Source organism: Nomascus leucogenys, chromosome 22a (genome assembly GCF_006542625.1).
Source record: "Nomascus leucogenys isolate Asia chromosome 22a, Asia_NLE_v1, whole genome shotgun sequence".
NCBI lineage: Eukaryota > Metazoa > Chordata > Mammalia > Primates > Hylobatidae > Nomascus > Nomascus leucogenys.
In genome coordinates, this window is record NC_044402.1 from 10,731,150 (window position 1) to 10,749,723 (window position 18,574).

The 18,574-nt window shown below is 37.8% G+C and overlaps 1 protein-coding gene across 6 annotated transcripts in view; it reads left to right on the top strand.

Moving 5' to 3' along the window:
• DICER1 (dicer 1, ribonuclease III) overlaps positions 1 to 16,605 on the top strand; it is a 71,581-nt gene extending 54,976 nt beyond the window's left edge. For 4 of the 6 annotated variants that reach the window (XM_030802629.1, XM_030802631.1, XM_003260935.2 and 1 more), the window contains 6 exons: positions 2,919 to 3,074; positions 6,140 to 7,028; positions 8,688 to 8,956; positions 11,488 to 11,650; positions 11,745 to 11,820; positions 12,190 to 16,605. In XM_030802629.1, the coding sequence (XP_030658489.1) occupies positions 2,919 to 3,074; positions 6,140 to 7,028; positions 8,688 to 8,956; positions 11,488 to 11,650; positions 11,745 to 11,820; positions 12,190 to 12,355 (1,719 nt within the window). In that variant the 3' untranslated portion in view covers positions 12,356 to 16,605. Of the gene's footprint in view, positions 1 to 2,918; positions 3,075 to 6,139; positions 7,029 to 8,687; positions 10,283 to 11,487; positions 11,651 to 11,744; positions 11,821 to 12,189 lie in introns of those variants that run through there. The other 2 variants (XM_030802633.1, XM_030802632.1) reach the window with 2 other exon arrangements.
• The last annotated feature ends 1,969 nt before the right edge of the window (positions 16,606 to 18,574 follow it).

Consider the following 18,574-nt stretch of genomic DNA (forward strand, 5'->3'; position numbering starts at 1 on the left):
GAGGGGAGAGAGTAACAACAGGCTTCACAGAGCTTGGCTGCTCTCCAGTGTGAAGAGGGTGACACCAGAGTTCTGAGTAATAAACGCTCGATAGCTCAGAGGAAGGGCAGGCTCTTAAACTCAGCATGGACTAAGACTTAAGAAAAGGAATGAAGGTAAGATATTCAAGTTATGGGGGAAAAAATGGAAAAAAGAAGTGTCACAAGGCAACATGAGCCTCCTGGACAAATACCTTAGAAAGCAGCTGATCACTTGCAGCACTCGGAAGCAGCATCACTGTTGAATCAAAGATGGCATTAATGGAGGAGGCAAGTTGACAGTGCATAAGCAAAGTGAACAGATGGCAGAGCATGTCAGCATCAGGGAAGCAGCCATGGCAGCAGTCAGAAGTGTGGAAATACCTGAGAAAAGGCTTGAAAAGGCAGATGGGGTGAAGCTGTATCGTGGAAGGCCTTGAATGCTGGGCTAAGGAGTTTGCACGTGTTTTGAATGTTGTAGGCACTGTTGAAGGAATTTAGAGCAAGGAACTATTAATATTAATAAAGTGGTAGTTTAAAATGATTAATCTGGTAGCAGAATGTAGTGTGAGTTGAAAAGCATATCCAAACCAACAGCAGAAGCAGAGAATGGGATAGAACTAGAGTTCTGGTAGAGAGGAAGGGGCTGAGGTGAGTGAGAATTTCAGAAGAAATAATTTTAGCTAACAATTCAAAAGTGCTTACTCTGCACTACTCTAAAAGATAATCGTATACACACACATGTACACACACACACACATACACATAATATGCATATAAACCTAATTTAATTTTTACAATTCTGAGAGGTAGAAACTTTTATTTTCCCCATTTTATAGGTGAGAATAGGCTGGAGAAGTTAGCTTGCCCAAGGTCACTTGGCAAGTAAGCGGCAGAGCTTGGGTCGAATCCAGACAGCCTGGCTTTGGAGACCTTCCCCTTCCCCATCACACTAGCCGCTCCGGATAGAACCATCACACCAGGCAGCACACCAAGCATTTCCCAAGTGTTCGCTCATTTACTCTTCTCTAAGCCTCTGGGAAAGAGACAACACATCCCTGTTTTGCAGATGAGGGGACTCACACTTAAGAGAGTCGAATGGGCTCCTGTCAGGTCACCTAACTGTTCATCCAGGAGAGTCAGGAGTGTGTCCGAAGCCTCCCAGCATGATCTTGAGGTGGACTGGAGGCGCAGTCATAACAAAAACTGGCAACTTGGGGGCAGTGGCAGTAGCAGGGAGGTAGGGAGAAATGTGGGAAGTCAAGGTTAGAGTTGAGGTTTTAGACCTCATGGAATATGAAATAGAAATATTCAGATAATTGAGGCTGTAGGATTCAGATATAGTTTTGTAGAGTAGTCGCCATATGGAGGCTCTGAGAATGGATGAGATTTCCAAGAGGTGGTTGCAGGAAGAAAGTATCAGAGGCTTCGACAAGTGTAGCATAGGCAGTAGGATAGGATACTCTGTTAGATAAGATAAGACAGAGGTGACTTTCTGTTACAGAACTCGTCCATTTGTCTGCTCAGAAACCTACTCCTTATTTCTGCAGAAAGAATGATCACTCCCTCAGCCTGCTGTTCAGGCCCTTTCAGCCCTGATGCGTTTTGGATCCTAAGCAGGTGGAAGCCCCTTGCAGCTCATTGGACAGACTCCACGCTCAGACCCCCAGCCTTGGGGCCCTTGCTCTGTCCTTCCTTCTGCAGAGGGCTTTCCTCTGTCTCTACCTGTCCAGAATTTTGCCCCATATTTGAGACCTTACGTAGCTCTTTCTTCATCCTGCCCACCGTTTCTGTCAACTTGGAATGTGATTTCCCTCCCATGAGTCCACGTTGCACTTTATCCTCTTCTTGGCACTTGTGATGCTTTGTTCTCTTAGCTTGGAAAGGGAAGCTAGCATTTATTTCAGCCTGCTACGTTTCAGGCAGAGAGGGAGAGTACTTTTGGCCATAGTGGTCACATGTACCCTCCTTTTCCCTGCTAGCCTGTGTGTCGCGAGGACTGCCCCTCTGTTCTGCTGCTGTCGTTCCCTCTGGGTTGCCCAATCGAGTGCCTCTCATATGGGGGGTGTCTATTAAACAGTAGTTGAGTTACATGGGAAGAGGGCTAATGAAGTACTTAATAATAAGGAACCCAGCTTTATGAAAATGAAAATGGGATTGACAATTCTAGACCCTAGTTTCCAAGTAATAACTTGACAGAAATGCAATGATGTGAGCAAATTAGGAAAGAGATAGAGGCATTAGGAAAAACAGACCCGAGCAGAGGATAGACAGTAAAGCTGTTCCATTAATGTGAATAAACAGAAACCTTTTGGTTCATTTTTTTTTAAGTTGAGTAAAAGTGTCTTGAAATGCCTGTAAAACAAAGGAATAATATTTGAGAGAGCATTACAGTTGAAATCCCATTTGTGGCTTTGATTCTAGGAATATAACATTGTTTCAGTTTTGTTCCGTGCCAGTTTTCACTTTGCAGCTAGAGCTGATGGCATCCTCCCCCCATTTCATTGAAAATATTGTGACATCTATGGGTTCTTTTCTACTTTGGTAATTCCAGTTAGCAGTTTGCATTTTATATCATCAGGTTGTATTTTCAAGGCTTTGATACGGTCTGAACTGTTTCTTCTCAGTCAGGAATATGCATAGTTATATACATTATTTTTTCTGCTCTGCATCTTATATTCAGAAACATTTACACCAAAAAAGTATAGAATATGTGGGAATTTAATATTCTTTTTATAACATGAATGGGTAGAAAAACTGTAGAGCCCTTATAATTAATTGATGACCATATAATTAATTGATTAATTTTAAGAACATTTAACTGAGGATGTGTTAATATGCCTTGAATGAATTCCAGCAGTGATCATTTATGGATAAGTATCCTAATATTTTCTGCTGAAGGTCAGCAACTGTAATCTGTATCGCCTTGGAAAAAAGAAGGGACTGCCCAGCCGCATGGTGGTGTCAATATTTGATCCCCCTGTGAATTGGCTTCCTCCTGGTTATGTAGTAAATCAAGACAAAAGTAACACAGATAAATGGGAAAAAGATGAAATGGTAAGTTTGTGTGCGTGTGTGTGTGTGTGTGTAACTGGAGGGATTTACTTTTTGGTGAGCCAAAGAATTTTGTTTTATTAATTTTTTGTTTCATTTTCTTGGTATGTTTATAATAGAGTAGATATTTGATATATTTAATTAATTCCTTTAAATACACTGTCTTTTCACTGAATTCAGAAATAGTATTATAATTTTGATGGAGGCAAATTTCTATTTTTATTATTTCTTTTCCAAAGGCATAAGAGTATGTGATGTTTTGACTTTGAGTTTTACTCTTTTTTAAAAAAATTTCACTTTTCTATTACTACAATTTATCCTAGATCCTTAGCTCTGTTCAGTGAAATGACTTTTCAGTGACCTGTGATCTCTAGTCTGTCTGTGCAATAATTAATTTCAATAAAATCTTGCTTTTGTAGCTCAGGGTTTTCCCAGTCAGGACTCCTGTGAACTTAAAAAAAAATCATCCATAAAGATTGTTATTTTCTGGAAATAATTTAAATCTTGCCAGTGACTTAAGAAGACTCCAAATATCAGCAACAGCCGCTTCATTTTGTCTTGTCTTGAAGGCCACCAGAGGGCACTTGGGAGGGCCTCCGAACTGCAGGAATCAGTGCAGTGGTGGTTGACTGGGAGAGTTCTAGTGCCTCTTCCGAAGTTAAAGGCAATGCTTCAGACAGTTTCATTTCCTGGAGATTTATTTTGCATTAAAGATAAATTGGCTCATTGTTACTTCATTTTTACCTCAGGCCAACAATGATAATACCATTTTTTTCTTTCACAGGTTGTATTTTTAAATATCCATTTTCTCCATGTCTTCTTTGTGATGCATGTATCCTATATATCTGCCTTTAAGTATTTCCAGGTAGCATGTTCTGTGACACTATTCGGATTTTTACCTATTTATTGAGGATGTTTTTAACTCATGTAGTATTTGTCTTATTCAGAATTAGAACTTATTTGGAAAAGCATTAAGGGAATATTTTAATGCAAGTTAGGTCCGAACAATTATTTGTTATTAATTTAGAAATATGTAGAACCTTAGAGGAAAATGTATAGATTTTGAACTTTAGAAATGGTGTTGTATTTTTATGAATAACATTCCAGTAACAGTCATCCTCCTTTGTTAATACCGTTTCATAATGTATTTGGCTCTTTTTAAAAACTTGTAGCATAAAGGTGACATTGGCATGTCATTTTTTTTTTTTTTTTTAAGATACAACACAAAGTTCAATTTATTTTTCTTAATGTTTCTGATGGCACTTTGGTTATTGGAAGTCATTAGAAATACTGTTCAGATTTTTATTTAGTAAGTTATTTTTATTGAAATATAGGCCCTTGCATTGTATTGAAAAGATACACTGTGGTTTTGGCTGGTTGCATTGCCGTTCTCCCTACCTTGCCCTGGCCCTTAAGCAAATGGGCTTAAGTGGAAACCTTTGCATGCTAAAATGCCTCTTAATAGAAGAGAGTATCGAAGTTGACTTGAATGATATAGAAAAGGATTTCATGAGGCTGTTTTTTCTTAAAAGGCTTGAAGTGCTCTTGAAAAACATTTTATGAGATAGAACCCCACTCTTTTGTAGATGAAGAATCTGAAACCCAGAGGCACTAAAAGGCTTTGCCCAGGATCACACAGTTTGTGATAAAAGTCAGCCCTTTGTGATTTTTGTGCTCTGCCACTTTTGGCTTATGGTAGCACCTTTCTAAAGATACAGAAGGTTTTTTTCAATAAAAAAAAAATTGTCTGATTTTTTAAAAATTGCAGCTTGGCCCTTTTTTTCTTAAGGACCAATCAAAAACATCTTCATGTTGCCTTGGAAAGTATAAGATTTTTAGCAGGAAATGTTCTGTGAGGTCTGCCGCTACAGTTGCTTTTGGTGTTCTTCCTTATTGAAAAGGTGTTTTTTTCTTAATTAAAAAAATGAAAAGATAAATAGAGATATGGCTTGGCTTACTGCTCTTTCTTTTCAGACCAATATAGTGTTTATATCTTGAGTCTAGTTTAAAATGAAATATTTGTAGTATTTAAAAAATGCTTGAAGGTTGCAACTTTTTTTTTGTCAGAACACTCTGGAAAGTTGTTACAATCAACATTGATGCACACCCTTCGCCTTCCCCCCTCACAAGTAAAGTTTTTTGGTTTTTTAAAAACTTGCATAACAGAAATTTGGCATCTTTCTAGGATTGCAAAAAAGTTACATCATTACTGAAATCTAGCCCATTATTAAGGTTGTCACTCACAAATAAGCTTTTGCCAAAGAAATTGGAATTAGCAAAGATCTTTTGACAGAAATTGGATTGTTGTGTTTCATGTTAGTCTAAATTTTCTTCTATTTTTGTCAGTTATGCTATAATCTGTTCCCCTGATTACTGTAGCTCAGAGTGGAGGGGAAAGCATAATTTCTCAAATTCATAGCTTAGTGCAGTGATCACTTTTGTTTTTAAGGAAAGCAGTGTAGTTTTGTTGTGGCAAGTATACTTTGAAGTGGAAATAGGGACAAAAGCTTTATTATAAAATCCTATTGTACATTTTTAAAAATGATTTTATCTGTTTTTATATTATATTCTTACTTGCAAAGGTAATGCTTTTCTACATCTGGAATTTTGTTTTATTAATTTGAAAATCTTTTGAAAATCTTTTTGAAAATCAAATTACCACGTTTTCAAATTTTGTCAGCAAAATTGAAGAGCTGTGTGATCAGCAGATGAGTGCTTTCATTGTGTGTCCTACCAGAGTTAGACTTCTTAGTTGAAGTTTTGCATTGTGGACATTAATTTTAACTTTATATCCATGTTCAAAATCCTTAACTTAAAGCTTCATACTGGATAAAGGTCATTTTATAACTTAGAAAATGAACATTCAAAGAACATGTTTTACTTTGTTTATATGATTAGATAGCTTATTTTATGTTAATTGAAAACAAATGGCCATGATTTTAAAGTTGCCTTTTAGTATTTGTGGTTGTCATTTGAAATTATCCATAACCCTTGCTTTTATTGAGTTTCAAACCCTTTTAAAAACAGCAGCTATGTCTCCCCTCCTTCCCCATTCCCCCTCGTTTCAGACAAAAGACTGCATGTTGGCGAATGGCAAACTGGATGAGGATTACGAGGAGGAGGATGAGGAGGAGGAGAGCCTGATGTGGAGGGCTCCGAAGGAAGAGGCTGACTATGAAGATGATTTCCTGGAGTATGATCAGGAACATATCAGATTTATAGATAATATGTTAATGGGATCAGGAGCTTTTGTAAAGAAAATCTCTCTTTCTCCTTTTTCAACCACTGATTCTGCATATGAATGGAAAATGCCCAAAAAGTCCTCCTTAGGTAGTATGCCATTTTCATCAGATTTTGAGGATTTTGACTACAGCTCTTGGGATGCAATGTGCTATCTGGATCCTAGCAAAGCTGTTGAAGAAGATGACTTTGTGGTGGGGTTCTGGAATCCATCAGAAGAAAACTGTGGTGTTGACACGGGAAAGCAGTCCATTTCTTACGACTTGCACACTGAGCAGTGTATTGCTGACAAAAGCATAGCGGACTGTGTGGAAGCCCTGCTGGGCTGCTATTTAACCAGCTGTGGGGAGAGGGCTGCTCAGCTTTTCCTCTGTTCATTGGGGCTGAAGGTGCTCCCGGTAATTAAAAGGACTGATCGGGAAAAGGCCCTGTGCCCTACTCGGGAGAATTTCAACAGCCAACAAAAGAACCTTTCAGTGAGCTGTGCTGCTCCTTCTGTGGCCAGTTCACGCTCTTCTGTATTGAAAGACTTGGAATATGGTTGTTTGAAGATTCCACCAAGATGTATGTTTGATCATCCAGATGCAGATAAAACACTGAATCACCTTATATCGGGGTTTGAAAATTTTGAAAAGAAAATCAACTACAGATTCAAGAATAAGGCTTACCTTCTCCAGGCTTTTACACATGCCTCCTACCACTACAATACGATCACTGGTAAGGAGCCCACGACCAAACTTCGTTTCTGGGAAAATGAGACTTTGTGTTTATCACATTGTGTTGGCCTTGTAAAAAGTGATCTATGCATGTACAGTGTCTGTGCTTAATATTCAAGGGATGGGGCGGGGAACAAAAGGAATAGAAAGAATTCTTTTCCTTGTTATTTGGGGAGCACGTATTGCTTTATAACTTTGGTTGTTGGGAGTATGGCTATCATATACCCTCATCAGTGTCATTTTATATCTGCCTAATTAGAGAAATTTTAACCTTAGTATTTTGATGTGTTTTCCCCATTTTATCCTCCCCAAATATCTTTCTCTTGCCCATTCAGTGCTGCTTTTGGTTTTTGATTTAGTTGTATATTCTGGATGTATTTCCACAGCCTTTTATTGTTCTTTCTGAACAGAAAGACCCCTCCTTTAGGGTCTTTTTAAAGATGGATAGACTAAAAGCAATGATTTCACAAGAAGGTTGTGTGGCCCTTGCTGTGACTCTGCTGTCATCTTCTACTTCTCACTGTGCTCTCTATTTTCCCCTCTTTTAATAGACTGTCAACCCATTAGATTAGAAGGGAGAACAAGCCCCTCACACCCAAATCAGCTTCAGGCTGTGAAACACAGCTGAAGTTTACATTTCTGTTTCTGTATCTGAAAAGTAAGTGCCTGAATTCAGAATACCAAAGCAAAGTATGAAGTTTGTAGTTTATATAATAAAAACAATGTAGGGTAAGGTGATCAGCAAAATGTAAAAACCAAAAAGTGAAAAACTATCTGACTGTGGACTAGAAAGACTGATGAAACTAAAGCCTAATTTTCGTTATGGAGGAAAAATTATACGTGGCTTTCGACTACATTCTGCTGGAAGTTCCGAGACCGGGGTTCTCGCCTAGCACAGTCCCTGCTTCTTAACTCCTTGCTTATTCTGGGACAAGTCACCATCAGGCCCTGCCTCAGTTTCCTCAGCTGGATATATTTAATCACTGTGAGAAAATAGAGGTGTTGATTTAACATTGATCATTTTCACATTTTGACAAACAACCAGTTTACCTGCCTTTGCTCCCTTTCACAACTCTTCTTTCTCAATCTCTCGGTTTGTGGTAAATTCATTTCTATAATAGCTCAAGTTAAGAAGAGGGTCTTCTTTTCCTGTCATCCTGTGTAACAAAAATAGCCCAGGAATAGTGAGGAATGGTATCACTTATGCACACAGTCCAGAGTGTGAATGAGACTTTAGCGATGGCAGCACAGTGTAGCCACATGGAGAGGTGTGTGCGGCCCTGGTTTCACTTGTGATGATTTGTGAGGGAGACTCGAGAGGAAGGCCCCAGCACCTGCCCAGACAGCACAGTGCCAGAGAAAAGCATTCAGTGATCATGATAGCACCTGTGAGGTTTTGTTTTTCCTTCTTAACAAGCATTAGTCTTTTGACCACTTGAAGATTTTATGACCCCAGTTTATATAAGAAATGTACTTAATTTGCCATTAAAATTTAGTTTCCAGAGCCTTTTTAGTATGATATGTCAAATATCCTTATTGAAGAATATATGTATGAAAATGATTGTAAATACAAATCTTCGGATTTGGGGATCAGTTGCCTATGTGGGGATAGTGTAAATGCTTCTGCACAAGTTTACGGTTCCACTTTGGATCCCCTCAGATTGTTACCAGCGCTTAGAATTCCTGGGAGATGCGATTTTGGACTACCTCATAACCAAGCACCTTTATGAAGACCCGCGGCAGCACTCCCCGGGGGTCCTGACGGACCTGCGGTCTGCCCTGGTCAACAACACCATCTTTGCATCGCTGGCTGTAAAGTACGACTACCACAAGTACTTCAAAGCTGTCTCTCCTGAGCTCTTCCATGTCATCGATGACTTTGTGCAGTTTCAGCTTGAGAAGAATGAAATGCAAGGAATGGATTCTGAGGTTAGTGCTGTTCAAAACGATGTTGAAAAAAGCGATCTGACTAGGGGTCTCTGTAGTTTCAGAGTTCTGACTGCGTAGTGGTCTAAAGGGACAGCAGGAGGTCAGGGGTGTGGGACCCAGTGTGCTGTGTTCTCTGGGAGCACGAGTGAACTGCAGTTTGCAGGTAGGCCTCTTAATGTCTGCCCCCACTGTGGGCTGTGTGGTCATTCAGGTAAAGAGAAGGAGCCAGGCCTTTCAGTTATGTACCCTTTCCACGCCTTCATGAGGGCTTCCAGCTTTGAGGCATGCCAAAGAAGAGGCCTCCACTGCCGGACCCCAAGGCAGGTTTAGCTTTAGTAAAAGCCCAGTGTAGTTTATTCTTCCTTTTTTAAATGGATCGGAAATATTTGCTAATATCTCAGGGAAGCATCATAAATATACATTCTGCTTCTATTTGAAGTGGGAAAATCTAATTTAAAAAACAAACTTCTAAATTTTTGACCATTGGAATTTGGGAGGCTTCTATTGTAAGTTCAGCCAAAGGCTCACTGGTGACGGAGCTAATTCTAATGTGTTTGTGAGCTATTTTGAATTTTAGTAGGAAAGGATATTGCTTAGATCTTTCCAGTCTCTTAAACATTCATCTGCATACCTGTGTCCCCCAGAGAGACTCTCATTTCCTCCTCTTCCCATTTCATTTCCGTTGATTTTCTTATTTTTGTAGATTTTCTTATATAAGGAGTCAGGAAATAACAGCCTTAACACTAGTAGCTATTTTAGTTGTCGTTGCTTTAATTTGTACCTTGTCCTTTTTAATTGCACCAAACCTTTGTTGGGGAGTAGTGAATTTCTCTTTCTATGAGAAAAATTAAGAGTAGGTTTGAAGTCTAGCGGCAGAGCCAAGTTCACGCCCTGCCAGCTGCCCCGATGTGCACTGGAGGAGTCAGTAGGCCCTGCTCTTACTTTAACGCGCCTCTGTGCTCTTGTCCAAGATGAACAGTCTGAGCTGGAGTGCGGCAGGCTGTGAGGTGAGAAGGTGGGACCAGCTCGTAGACTTCCAAGTGTTATCTAGTCTCATTCTTTAGAAATAGCTAAGCTTGAAATTTGAGGAATTAGTTAAAATTAGATTTAAGCTCTCTTTGGATGCCAGTGGGGCATATTGGTTTTGTTAGTTTTTGTTCATTCTTTTCCTTCCCTTTGTTTATATAAACATATGTATAGAAGTTACAAGAACTGATTGGAAATGTCATGGTCTGGCATTTCTAACTTACTATTTGATCTTAAGAAAGTCTCTTTACCTCTCTGGGCCTCCGTTTCCTCAGCTGTAAAAAGAGAGAATTAAACTTGGTAAGTTTTAAAATTCCTTTCTATCTCAAAACCATAATATATGAACAATAAGTCTGTTTTTTTTAAGTAATCAGCAGTATAAATGTATTATGTATAACTTTGTATGGCTAAACAACCTGTTAGAAATTAGTATTTTCCCACTTTCTCTTTATTTTTTTCACAAATGATTTGTGTTGATTGTAGAAAAGTTAGTACAAGTAAATAAGAAGAAAATTAGTTAAATTTGCCTGATTATGCTACCTCGGAAATAACCAATATTAACATTTTGGGAGGAATTGTAGATGTGTATAGACATAAACATATCTAAAATGTAAAATGGAATTCTATTATGTATAGGATCCTGTAACCTGTTCTTGTCACGTATGATATATTGTGGCTGACTTTCCATGTATTGATGGGTGTCCTGATGCCCAGGAGCCACGTGCTAGTCAACACGTGGCTGATTTATTTAAACGGTTCTTTATGGCCAAGTAGTTAAGTAGTTTTTGGTTAGGATGTTTAATAACCATGGATGTGATAAATACGCTTATGTATCTAGTTACCTCCTTAAAATAAGTTCTTAGAGATGCAATTGCTGCATCAAAGAATTGTGAACTTTTCAAAGGCCTTTGATGTATGATTTTATTTTATTAATTTGCATACCTGCTATGTCAGATACTCCGTTATAGTGAACACATACCTAGTGGCTTAATGAAGAGGGAACTTGGAGGAAAAAATTTTTCAAATAGAATTTCCCTATTTGCCTGCAACAGCGATTTCTGCTCCCCAAAGCAGCATACACCCCTGTGAGCACCAGACCAATTAGTACTATTGAATGCTTGCCAAGCAGCTAGGGGGTAGAACTGTTTTAAAGTACAGTTCTTTGATTATGAGTGAATTTGAATTTTTTTCATACTTTTATTGACTATTTCTAATTCTTTGTTAAGGTTGTTTAAATTTAGAAGTAATCTTTTTTCTTTGCTGGGTATATAGAATAATAAATGGGGTGGGGATTTTTTTTCTTTTTTTCTTGAGAAGTTTAAAAAACTTTTTTTAAAAGATAACATTTGTTTTACTATTACAATATAGTAGGCATACCATAAATGGTATTTCCCCCCTTATTAAAGAAGTAACAAAAGTCATATATCCAAGAAAAGAAACTACATCTGTGGACTGCCTGTAGAAGTGGCCTTTTTGCTTACAAGTCACTTTTCCCTTTATAATAGCTTAGGAGATCTGAGGAGGATGAAGAGAAAGAAGAGGATATTGAAGTTCCAAAGGCCATGGGGGATATTTTTGAGTCGCTTGCTGGTGCCATTTACATGGATAGTGGGATGTCACTGGAGACAGTCTGGCAGGTGTACTATCCCATGATGCGGCCGCTAATAGGTATTGTTGGCTCCCTTTAGAAAGAAAAAAAACCCACAAAATTAAAAACAACTTCAAAGATATTATTCATATTATTCTTTCATTTTGATTGCAGAAAAGTTTTCTGCAAATGTACCCCGTTCCCCTGTGCGAGAATTGCTTGAAATGGAACCAGAAACTGCCAAATTTAGGTAAGCAAAAAATATACATGGAAAAAACATTAACTTAAAAACGTCAAGGGGAAAAGTTCACAAAGATATTGTAAACTAATGATTCTGAAAACTATTTACACTGTGGTGTGCTGTTGTCAGATTTCTATTTGTAATCTGATCGACTTCTCTTTTTTCTTTCTGTTTTTATGAAATAATGCTGTAATAAAGACTAGACGGCAGCCCTGTCTGTCGGGGGTATGCAATTGCAGTAAGTCGTAATGCGTGTTTCCTTTGTGTGGTGTCAGCTTATACATGGGACTCCTGGCCTGAGAGTGCACACTAAATGCTGATTGACAATGATAATAAATACTTCTGACTTCTAATTCAAGCTGTTTGGATTTTTTACAGCCCGGCTGAGAGAACTTACGACGGGAAGGTCAGAGTCACCGTGGAAGTAGTAGGAAAGGGGAAATTTAAAGGTGTTGGTCGAAGTTACAGGATTGCCAAATCTGCAGCAGCAAGAAGAGCCCTCCGAAGCCTCAAAGCTAATCAACCTCAGGTTCCCAATAGCTGAAACCCCTTTTTAAAATTCAAAACAAAAAAACAAAAAAATTAAGGGGAAAATTATTTAAATCGGAAAGGATGACTTAAAGTTGATAGTGAGTGGAATGAATTGAAGGCAGAATTTAAAGTTTGTTTGATAACAGCATAGATAACAGAATAAAACATTTAACATATGTATAAAATTTTGGAACTAATTGTAGTTTTAGTTTTTTGCGCAAACACAATCTTATCTTCTTTCCTCACTTCTGCTTTGTTTAAATCACAAGAGTGCTTTAATGATGACATTTAGCAAGTGTTCAAAATAATTGACAGGTTTTTTTTTTTTTGAGTTTAATTTATGTCAGCTTTGCTTAGTGTTAGAAAGCCATGGAGCTTAAACCTCCAGCAGTCCCTAGGATGATGTAGATTCTTCTCCATCTCTCCGTGTGTGCAGTAGTGCCAGTCCTGCGGTAGTTGATAAGCTGAATAGAATGATATGGTTTTCGAGAGGAGAAGTGCGCCAATGTTGTCTTTTCTTTTCACGTTATACTGTGTAAGGTGATGTTCCTGGTCGCTGTTGCACCTGATAGTAAGGGACAGATTTTTAATGAACATTGGCTGGCATGTTGGTGAATCACATTTTAGTTTTCCGATGCCACATAGTCTTGCATAAAAAAGGGTTCTTGCCTTAAAAGTGAAACCTTCATGGATAGTCTTTAATCTCTGATCTTTTTGGAACAAACTGTTTTACATTCCCTTCATTTTATTATGCATTAGACGTTGAGACAGCGTGATACTTACAACTCACTAGTATAGTTGTAACTTATTACAGGATCATACTAAAATTTCTGTCATATGTATACTGAAGACATTTTAAAAACCAGAATATGTAGTCTACGGATATTTTTTATCATAAAACTGATCTTTGGCTAAACACCCCATTTTACTAAAGACCTCCTGCTAGGTAGTTCCACTGATGGAAATGTTTATGGCAAATAATTTTGCCTTCTAGGCTGTTGCTCTAACAAAATAAACCTTAGACATATCACACCTAAAATATGCTGCAGATTTTATAATTGATTGGTTACTTATTTAAAGAAGCAAAACAGAGCACCTTTACCCTTAGTCTCCTCACATAAATTTCTTACTGTACTTTTCATAATGTTGCATGCATATTTCACCTACCAAAGCTGTGCTGTTAATGCCATGAAAGTTTAACGTTTGCGATAAACTGCCGTAATTTTGATACATCTGTGATTTAGGTCATTAATTTAGATAAACTAGCTCATTATTTCCATCTTTGGAAAAGGAAAAAAAAAACTTTTTTAGGCATCTGCCTAAGTTTCTTTAATTAGACTTGTAGGCACTCTTCACTTAAATACCTCAGTTCTTCTTTTCTTTTGCATGCGTTTTTCCCCTGTTTGGTGCTATGTTTATGTATTATGCTTGAAATTTTAATTTTTTTTTTTTTTTTTGCACTGTAACTATAATACCTCTTAATTTACCTTTTTAAAAGCTGTGGGTCAGTCTTGCACTCCCATCAACATACCAGTAGAGGTTTGCTGCAATTTGCCCCGTTAATTATGCTTGAAGTTTAAGAAAGCTGAGCAGAGGTGTCTCATATTTCCCAGCACATGATTCTGAACTTGATGCTTCATTGAATGCTGCATTTATGTGTAAGTGACATTTGAATACTGTCCTTCCTGCTTTATCTGCATCATCCACCCACAGAGAAATGCCTCTGTGCGAGTGCACCGACAGAAAACTGTCAGCTCTGCTTTCTAAGGAACCCTGAGTGAGGGGGATATTAAGCTTCTCCAGTGTTTTTTGTTGTCTCCAATCTTAAACTTAAATTGAGATCTAAATTATTAAATGAGTTTTTGAGCAAATTAGGTGACTTGTTTTAAAAATATTTAATTCTGATTTGGAACCTTAGATGTCTATTTGATTTTTTAAAAAACCTTAATGTAAGATATGGCCAGTTAAAGCAATTCTTGAATTATATAACTGTAAAAGTGTGCAGTTAACAAGGCTGGATGTGAATTTTATTGTGAGGGTGATTTGTGATCAAGTTTAATCACAAATCTCTTAATATTTATAAACTACCTGATGCCAGGAGCTTAGGGCTTTGCATTGTGTCTAATACATTGATCCCAGTGTTACGGGATTCTCTTGATTCCTGGCACCAAAATCAGATTGTTTTCACAGTTATGATTCCCAGTGGGAGAAAAATGCCTCAATATATTTGTAACCTTAAGAAGAGTATTTTTTTGTTAATACTAAGATGTTCAGACTTAGACATGATTAGGTCATACATTCTCAGGGGTTCAAATTTCCTTCTACCATTCATCAACAGCAAACTTCAGCTATTTCACTTTTTGTTGGAGAAAAATAGTGGATTTTAATTTGACTCACAGTTTGAAGCATTCTATGATCCCCTGGTTACTAAGTTAAAAAATAAAAAAGTACGAGTTAGACATATGAAATGGTTATGAACGCTTTTGTGCTGCTGATTTTTAATGCTGTAAAGTTTTCCTCTGTTGAGCTTGTTGAAATGTTTTGCATCTGTCAATTAAGAAAAAAGAATCACTCTATGTTGCCCCACCGTAGAGCCCTATGTGCCACCCTTCTGTTCCTGTGATTGCAATGTGAGACCGAATGTAATATGGAAAACCTACCAGTGGGGTGTAGTTGTGCCCTGAGCACGTGTGTAAAGGACTGAGGAGGCGTATCTTGAAAAAGCAACTGCAGAAATTCCTTATGATGATTGTGTGCAAGTTAGTTGACATGAACCTTCATTTGTAAATTTTTTAAAATTTCTTTTATAATATGCTTTCCGCAGTCCTAACTATGCTGCGTTTTATAATAGCTTTTTCCCTTCTGTTCTGTTCATGTAGCACAGATAAGCATTGCACTTGGTACCATGCTTTACCTCATTTCAAGAAAATATGCTTAACAGAGAGGAAAAAAAATGTGGTTTGGCCTTGCTGCTGTTTTGATTTATGGAGTTTGAAAAAGATAATTATAATGCCTGCAATGTGTCATATACTCGCACAACTTAAATAGGTCATTTTTGTCTGTGGCATTTTTACTGTTTGTGAAAGTATGAAAAAGATTTGTTAACTGAACTCTTAATTATGTTTTTAAAATGTTTGTTATATTTCTTTTCTTTTTTCTTTTATATTATGTGAAGTGATGAAATTTAGAATGACCTCTAACACTCCTGTTAATTGTCCTTTAAAATACTGATATTTTTATTTGTTAATAATACTTTGCCCTCAGAAAGATTCTGATACCCTGCCTTGACAACATGAAACTTGAGGCTGCTTTGGTTCATGAATCCAGGTGTTCCCCTGGCAGTCGGCTCCTTCAGTTGCCCCCTGGAGGCAGGTGGGGACTGCAGAGGATCACTGGAATCCAGATCGAGCGCAGTTCATGCACAAGGCCCTGTTGATTTAAAATATTGGATCTTGCTCTGTTAGGGTGTCTAATCCCTTTACACAAGATTGAAGCCACCGAACTGAGACCTTGATACCTTTTTTTAACTGCATCTGAAATTATGTTGAGTCTTTAACCCATTTGCATTATCTGCAGAGGAGAAACTCATGTCATGTTTATTACCTATGTGGTTGTTTTAATTACATTTGAATAATTATATTTTTCCAACCACTGATTACTTTTCAGGAATTTAATTATTTCCAGATAAATTTCTTTATTTTATATTGTACATGAAAAGTTTTAAAGATATGTTTAAGACCAAGACTATGAAAATGATTTTTAAAGTTGTTGGAGGCGCCAATAGCAATATCTAGGAAATTTGCATTGAGACCATTGTATTTTCCACTAGCAGTGAAAATGATTTTTCACAACTAACTTGTAAATATATTTTAATCATTACTTTTTTTTTCTAGTCCATTTTTATTTGGACATCAACCACAGACAATTTAAATTTTGTAGATGCACTAAGAATTCACTGCAGCAGCAGGTTGCATAGCAAAAATGCAAAGGTGAACAGGAAGTAAATTTCTGGCTTTTCTGCTGTAAATAGTGAAGGAAAATTACTGAAATCAAGTAAAACTAATGCATATAATTTGATTGACAATAAAATATTTACCATCACATGCTGCATCTGTTTTTTAAGGAACATGGTGTCATTCATTCATACAGTAATCATGCTGCAGAAATTTGCAATCTGCACCTTATGGATCACAATTACCTTTAGTTGTTTTTTTTGTAATAATTGTAGCCGAGTAAATCTCCAATAAAGTTATCGTCTGTTCACTTTGTGTCCTTTCATCTTTTTTCAATTCAAGTGGGTAATAACATTTAAATAGTGGTAGCAGAAATGATCTTTATAATGTTTCAATTCCATGGTGAATCATACGAAAATGCATATTTTAATATAAAATTTTGTTTACCAAGTTCTGCTTCATGTCCACCTGTAGAATTATATAGTAACAACTGTCTTTTTTGAAGACTTAATTCCAATCTGCTTTTTGGAAACTCTGTCACATTGATTGATACATTCTAGGTCTTGGATTATTTAGATGATATGTTTGACACATTCTTTAGGTGAACTTGGCTTTTCTAAAATCAGGCGGACAGAATGTTCAGCTTCCAGGTTTTTAGCACACATTTCCAATATTGTTGATTAAGAAATAATTCTATCATTTTAGCCTTTTGACCCAACTTTTTTTGTAACTCAGTAAACCAAGCACTAATACAAATCATGTGGTTGTAGAAACAAGATGGTAAGAAGTTTTTTAGAATGAGAAAAAGGTTTAGTTTTCCTTTGTAAGTTTAAATTAGTCCCTTCCTTTCCTCTCTCTCTGACTGCCCTAAACTAGAGGAGAAAAAAGTATATTTTAATCCTGAGGAATTTGGGTAAGTGCTACATGCTTGTGTGTGTTGGTGTTACTGCCCTGAATTCTCTAGATAGTTCAGGCCAAGCCTCAGGGCCACAGGTCCTTCCTGCCACCATTGACCCTACCTTCCAAGACAAGCAACTGCTCACGTCTGCAGCTGTCACGGCTAGCAAGAAAGAACACAGCCAGGCTGAATGTATCATTTTGCAGATTGCACTGTGCGTGAAAAGAATCCAGATGGGATTGAATTTTTGTGTGTGTGCAGATCCATGAGCACAACGTATGTTTTAGATGGAATGGTAAATGCTGGGTCCTAGCCAGCTCAGGTCTGCGCCCCTTGCAAAGACGCAAGGAGCAGAGAGATGTGCAGGCCAGGAGAAGTGCTTTCTAACCGGTCTGCAAGGCAGTTTATGAACAACGCTTAGAGGGTTTTTTGGTGTGTATGTGGTAAAATACACAAAGTTTACCATCTTAACCATTTTTAAGTGTACAGTTTAATGGCATAAAGTACCTTCACGGTGTTTTGCAGCCCTCACCACCCTTCATCTCCAGAACTTTTTCTTTTTTTTTTTGAGACAGTCTTGCTCTGTCACCCAGGCTGGAGTGCAGTGGCGCAATCTCAGCTCACTGCAACCTCCACCTCCCGGGTTCAAGGGATTCACCACCTGCCTCAGCCTTCCGAGTAGCTGGGACTACAGGCGCCCGCCACCACGCCTGGCTAATTTTTTGTATTTTTAGTAGAGAAGGAGTTTCACCACATTACCCAGGATGATCTTGATCTCCTGACCTCGTGATCTGCCTGCCTGCCTCAGCCTCCCAAAGTACTGGGATTATAGGCGTGAGCCACCGCGCCTGGCCCATCTCCAGAACATTTTCTTTATTCCAAATTAAAACTCTACCCATTAAACACTAATATCCCTTTCCCTCCAAATCCCTGGCAACCTCTTTCTACTTTCTGTCTCTGAATTTAATTTTTCTAAGTAGCTCATAGAAGTGGAATCTGACAATGTTTGCCCTTTTGTATCTGACTTCACTTAGCGTAATGTCTTCATGGTTCATCCATACCATGGCACGTGTCAGAATTTGCTTTTTAAGATGAATAACATCCCATTATATGCATAGACCACATTTTGTTTATTCATCTGCCAATGGACATTTGGGTTGCTTCCGCCTTTTGGCTTTTGTGAACAATGCTGCTGTAAACATTAGTGTAGACATATCTGTTTGGGTCACTGCTTTCAGTTCTTTAGAGTGTATACCCAGAAGTAGAATTGCTGGATCGTGTGGTAATTCCGCTTAATTTTTTGGGAAGTCACCGTATTGTTTTCCATAGGGACTGCACTATTTTACTTTCCCACCAGTAATGCACCAAATTCCAGTTTCTT